Below are 5,414 nucleotides of genomic sequence, written 5' to 3'. Positions count from 1 at the left end.
AAAATCGACGCGTTTCAGAAAGGCGGGGCATAGAGGAGAAAAAATAATGTACATTATGTGTAAAATAAGTTGTTTTTTTTTTACCTTAAACCGCATAAATACATTTCATTACACCAAATAATGTTCTTTTTAGCAACATCATATGACCCCTTTAAAAAGTCACGGGCTCCCGTTGCCTGAAATGGCGTCATTTCAGATCTGTTTTGTTCCTGTCGTGGCGGGAATACGTGCTAGTACTCACAGGCAACATGGATGTTGAAATGAAAGAAGCAGACAGTGAACAAAGTCAAGCCTACGGACCGCCTAAAAAGGATGATACTGCACCGAAATCATCAACGAATGCTTATGAACTACCATGGTACTGTTTGTAAGCCTGCTATTGTGGTGTTTGAATGACTTTAATGTCGCTAAAGATAGCGAGGCTGCAGCTATGTTTACAGCAGCTGAACTGCCAAGCTCGTTTACCTCTGCAGCTGCATGCTCACTGTGATGAATAATTGGGATTAAAATGTGTTTTTATTTCCAGGGTTGAAAAATACAGACCTCTGAAGTTGAATGAAATAGTTGGAAATGAGGAAACGGTCAGCAGACTGGAGGTCGGTATGACATACATACTGATTTGCCTGAAGTGGTCAGTAAGCTTCTGGAAATGCTGATGTTTCCTCTTTTGCCCTGTTGTTGTCGCAGGTGTTTGCGAGAGAAGGAAATGTGCCCAACATCATCATTGCTGTAAGTTAAAATATGCTTTCACAACCAGGTGGCATCTGAATTTACGTACATGTCACTATGCCTTCAAATGGAGATAATTTGTTTTTAGGGTCCTCCTGGCACTGGAAAAACGACCAGCATTTTGTGTTTGGCTAGAGCTCTTCTTGGTCCAGCCATGAAAGATGCTGTGCTTGAGCTGAATGCCTCAAATGACCGGTAAGAAACGTAAGCTGAAGGGAGCGTACAACTAATGAGTGTCATTAAACAAGTTTCTGCACATCCAATGTTTTGGATGATCATATTCATAGTTTAATGTCTGTTAATTAATGTTTAATGGTCTATTATTAATTTTAGTGGAATTGATGTTGTGAGAAACAAAATCAAAATGTTTGCCCAGCAAAAGGTCACACTCCCTAAAGGTCGCCACAAGATCATAATCTTGGATGAGGCTGACAGGTAATCGTTTTCCTAAAAATATAGATTATTTTATTAAAAATATTTAGATTTAAATGACATATTTTAGAAATATTTATTTAAAAATAAATTTAAAGATGTATAAATTAAAAGTTTTACATTTGTAGTTTTTAAAAATGCTTCATGCAAATATGTTTTTGTATTTTTAAAACAGCATGACCGATGGAGCCCAGCAGGCTCTCAGAAGAACCATGGAGATCTACTCCAAAACCACACGCTTTGCTCTGGCTTGTAATGCATCAGATAAGATCATAGGTGAGCAACGTGGCACATAAAACACAAAATGATTGACATTTAAATCTTTGATGACATGCTTCAAATGAACTATTACATTAAAGTACATGCCAGAGTACACATAACACAGAAGTTTTTCAGTTTATCTTATCATTCGGTTGCAGAGCCCATCCAGTCCCGCTGCGCGGTGCTGCGTTACAGCAAACTCAGAGATGACCAGATCATGATGCGTCTGACGGAGGTAGTTGAGCAGGAGAACTTGCATGTCACCAATGACGGCCTAGAGGCCATCATCTTCACCGCTCAAGGGGACATGAGACAGGTCAGGTCAATTATCTTTTTATATTTTTATGTGTGTATTAGGGGTGCAACGGTTCTCGGTAAAAAATCTAACCGTACCGTTCTCCACCCATTGTTCGGCACGCACTTGCACCGCGGTTCAACTTAAATCTGACAATGCATCTGTAATGTGGTTTGTTAAAAATAACACGTAAAACAATTCGGCTGATGTATATGTCTGTCGATGGATACGTATTCTGGCTTCCCAATTCATTACAACAAAAGCGATGGACAAAAAAAAAATGTTTACAAACCTGTCACTCTTTGTTCAATGCCAGTGCCGTATGCTGGAATATGACCACTCATTTATGCTGTCATCACCCGGGTGTTGATTGCGGGACCTGAACAGCACTCATTGCTATCTGTGTTTAAACTAAACTCATTTAAGGCTTGCCAGTTTAAACATTCAAGAGCCAGAATATGTGAATGAGAACTCGCACACACCGTGAGAAGATCTGTGTGCGCTCTTCCAAAGCGTGCAAACCCGTGTTTCAGAACGCACACAAATATTGAGTCCGCCTTCAAGTCGTGCTTGAAAGGGCAAATTCACACAAAAATTTGTGTGTATTATGAACGATAATAAAAATAATTTATATTATTACTATTATTTTGTTTACTTAATTATGTTAATTTGTGTATTATATATGTTAATTCACTTAATTTTAATAATTAACATTATTGGTAGAAAAATAATAAAAGAAATAGGTTGTTGTTATTAATGTTCTTGTTGTTATTATTCTTATTATTCTTATTGTTAATATTACAATATACAATAATAATAACAACAACCTAAAATGGTTTTTATTATTGTTTATTTATTGTTTGTGTGTGTGTGTATGTATGTATGTATGTGTGTGTATATATATATATCCGTTTTGCGACGACACATTTATGTGGCCAAGTGTAAACTTTTTTAACGAATCAGATAGATATCCGATCAGCAAAAACGCATGAAATGACCAGGTGTAAACAGGCCCTATATTGGGTCCGTGGATAAACTCTTAAAGGGACCGCAGTCCAATATTCCTGTTGCTGTCTGTCATGTTAATCAAAGAACAAAAGACAAAGAAAATCCATTTCTGCTCTGGTAAGCATTAATCTTAAATAATGGAAAACAGAATTCTTACCTGAATAAAAACTTACTTAACCTGAAAAACGTAGTCTCATAGCTCTCTTTATTCTATTGCATTTATTTGTGCTGTTGTTAGCATTTTTTTTTTATTTGTTCTTATTTTATTAATGATTTTTTCCTTGTGTTTTTTTATGAAAATAAAACTTTGCGTTGAAGAAAAGTAGATTTTTGTTTGTATATGCTGTCAATTATAGTTCTTAGAAAAAAAAAATCGGAATCGGCAAACATCGTTATCGGCAGATCACACTAACAAAAGATCGGAAATCGGAATCGGCCAAGAAAATTGCAATCAGTGCACTACGAGCACAGTATAACGGCTAACAGTACAGGAAAAATTGCTTTTACTGACATGACCTGACAGCATCTCATTTGACCACAGTTCACTGTTGTTCTACTATAGCTCCCTCCTCACCTGTACCTTTTCCGCGCTCATTTGACTAACGCCTGGCGTGTGCACGTTTGAAAGTCTCCCGTTTGATGTGGTCATAAAGGCATTCTGCATCTAAATAAACACATTTCTTGTCAAGAAATAGAGACATGTGTAGCATCTGTGAGTGGGGTGGCCAGCCCTAGCTCCGCCCCTGCGTTAATTGCGTCAAATATTTTTAACGCGTTGAACTGAAAAAATTAATCGCCTGCATTAACACGCTAATTTTGACAGCACTAATAAAAATATGTACATTTTAGGTAAACATTAATATTAACCTTATATTATACTTTTGTCTTTTTTATATATACATAATTTAGGCTCTGAATAACTTGCAGTCAACAAATTCTGGATTTGGTTACATCAACAGTGAAAATGTGTTCAAGGTATTTTTAGATACATTTTATTTTTCTAATGCATGGAAATAATTTCAGTATAAAAATGTATTGGTGAAGTACCAACAGTGTTGCTTCTGCAGGTGTGTGATGAGCCACATCCTCTGCTGGTTAAAAGCATGCTGGAGCACTGTGTCAACGCTAACATTGATGAAGCCTACAAGGTACCACTAAACATTTGCCCTAGAAAATATTCAGGATCAGTTTAAGAAATGGCCAGGTGCTGGGTAAGACAGAAATGATGTGTCTTTCTACAGATTATTGAGCAGCTTTGGTCACTCGGATACTCACCAGAGGACATCATTGGAAACATCTTTAGAGTGTGTAAGACCTTTCAGATGGCTGAATATTTGAAGCTGGAATATATTAAGGTGTGTATTACCCTTGTAGTGTCTCCCTAAGAAGCATTTACATTTGCTTTAAGCTTTAAAAGTTTAATACAGTATTTTTTTTGGTATATATTGCAATGATATCCAACACTATAGAGGCAGCATCACACAAATGGTTTCACCAATCGATGTGAAAGTGTCGTATATCAGTGATGTTACAGAGATAATTGTTATCTGTATTGTAAAGTTATTGTTATCTGGTCTCAACATTTCAGCCCACATGAGGTGACCTGCTCTATGTAAAATAAATTAGCTTTTACTTGGCTACTGTTATGACAGAAGTGTTTTAATGTGGGGAAAATTACTTAAATAAAAACAAGAAATGTACCATGTTTATTTTAATCACACTTGAACTGTATCCCCCAGGAAATTGGCTACACGCATATGAAAGTGGCAGAAGGGGTGAACTCTCTGTTACAGATGGCTGGGCTGTTGGGTCGCCTGTGCAGCAGGACTGCTGCACCTGATGCAAGCTAAAGACGAGATGTTATCAAATGATCACACTTCAGCCTCATTGTTATTAATCTCCAGAACATGTACTAAGACTTTTATATTTTGGGGGGAAAAAGTCATAATTGTGTAAAATTTTTTTACAAATTGCATGAATAAAATTGTACAAAATCCTTCTGATGTTTGTGAGTGATGGCCTGTTTTTGGTGTCAAAGTACTTGGCATAGTAGAACTAATTCCATTTACCTAATGAGAATTTGAGGCAGTTCTAACAGCCCAATTTAACACACACAATTAAGTTCATTCCAACAATGAATTTCCATGCTGTATCATATGTCAGAAATAGTATAGCAGAACCAGTGACAGTTGTAGAGGTTTTGATTTCAACCTAGTGATGCCAATGACAATTTTAGAGCCAGAGAGGAAAGCATTATCAAGAGCAGACGCAGACACCAAACTACACCTTATGCTTATTTGTAACGTTCCCCCACTTAAAGCTGCTTCTCACCCCGATAGCTTTTTCATTCGCTTGTGATGAAAAGGGCAGGTTAACTCATCGGACTCATTTGTCACACCTCTATGAAACTGGCTTAAAATCTTCATTTCACAGCTCTTTATGTGTAGCCCTCATGTTTGTGCCTTTGTTGCGTAAAATATTTTAGACGTCTTGTAGTTTATAGCATTTATTAATTAATTGACGGTTAATTAAATCATTGTTTATTGATCAGCAGAGCTGACTACACACATCCACACTTAATCGTATTTGACTACTTCAAAAGGTCAAGCAGTACACTTTTTAACACTTTAATTTAATAACAGTAAATGCCACTGAAATCAAAATGTGAAAATCAAAATAATAAAAAAGG

General features: G+C 36.6%; 1 protein-coding gene across 1 annotated transcript; it reads left to right on the top strand.

Moving 5' to 3' along the window:
* Positions 1-190: 190 nt before the first annotated feature.
* Positions 191-4,681, top strand: LOC107715279 (replication factor C subunit 2-like). The gene is made up of 11 exons (XM_016521359.1): positions 191-358; positions 527-596; positions 688-729; positions 818-924; positions 1,063-1,164; positions 1,337-1,437; positions 1,581-1,738; positions 3,635-3,700; positions 3,793-3,873; positions 3,967-4,080; positions 4,465-4,681. Exons 1-11 carry the CDS (start codon positions 249-251, stop codon positions 4,573-4,575), a joined length of 1,062 nt encoding a protein of 353 aa, XP_016376845.1. The 5' UTR covers positions 191-248; the 3' UTR covers positions 4,576-4,681.
* The last annotated feature ends 733 nt before the right edge of the window (positions 4,682-5,414 follow it).

Source organism: Sinocyclocheilus rhinocerous, unplaced genomic scaffold (genome assembly GCF_001515625.1).
Source record: "Sinocyclocheilus rhinocerous isolate Xijiao unplaced genomic scaffold, SAMN03320098_v1.1 scaffold299, whole genome shotgun sequence".
Lineage (NCBI taxonomy): Eukaryota > Metazoa > Chordata > Actinopteri > Cypriniformes > Cyprinidae > Sinocyclocheilus > Sinocyclocheilus rhinocerous.
The sequence above is the reverse complement of the archived record's forward strand: the minus strand, read 5'-3'. Positions and strand labels throughout refer to the sequence as shown.

What these genes read in the sequence shown, in the direction of transcription:
- LOC107715279 (XM_016521359.1), top strand. Translation starts at nt 249, where the DNA reads ATGGATGTTGAAATGAAAGAAGCAGACAGTGAACAAAGTCAAGCCTAC. An exon ending in ATCTTGGATGAGGCTGACAG is followed by an intron (nt 1,165 to 1,336) that starts GTAATCGTTTTC and finishes TTTTTAAAACAG; the next exon opens with CATGACCGATGGAGCCCAGC. An exon ending in CTCAAGGGGACATGAGACAG is followed by an intron (nt 1,739 to 3,634) that starts GTCAGGTCAATT and finishes TACATAATTTAG; the next exon opens with GCTCTGAATAACTTGCAGTC.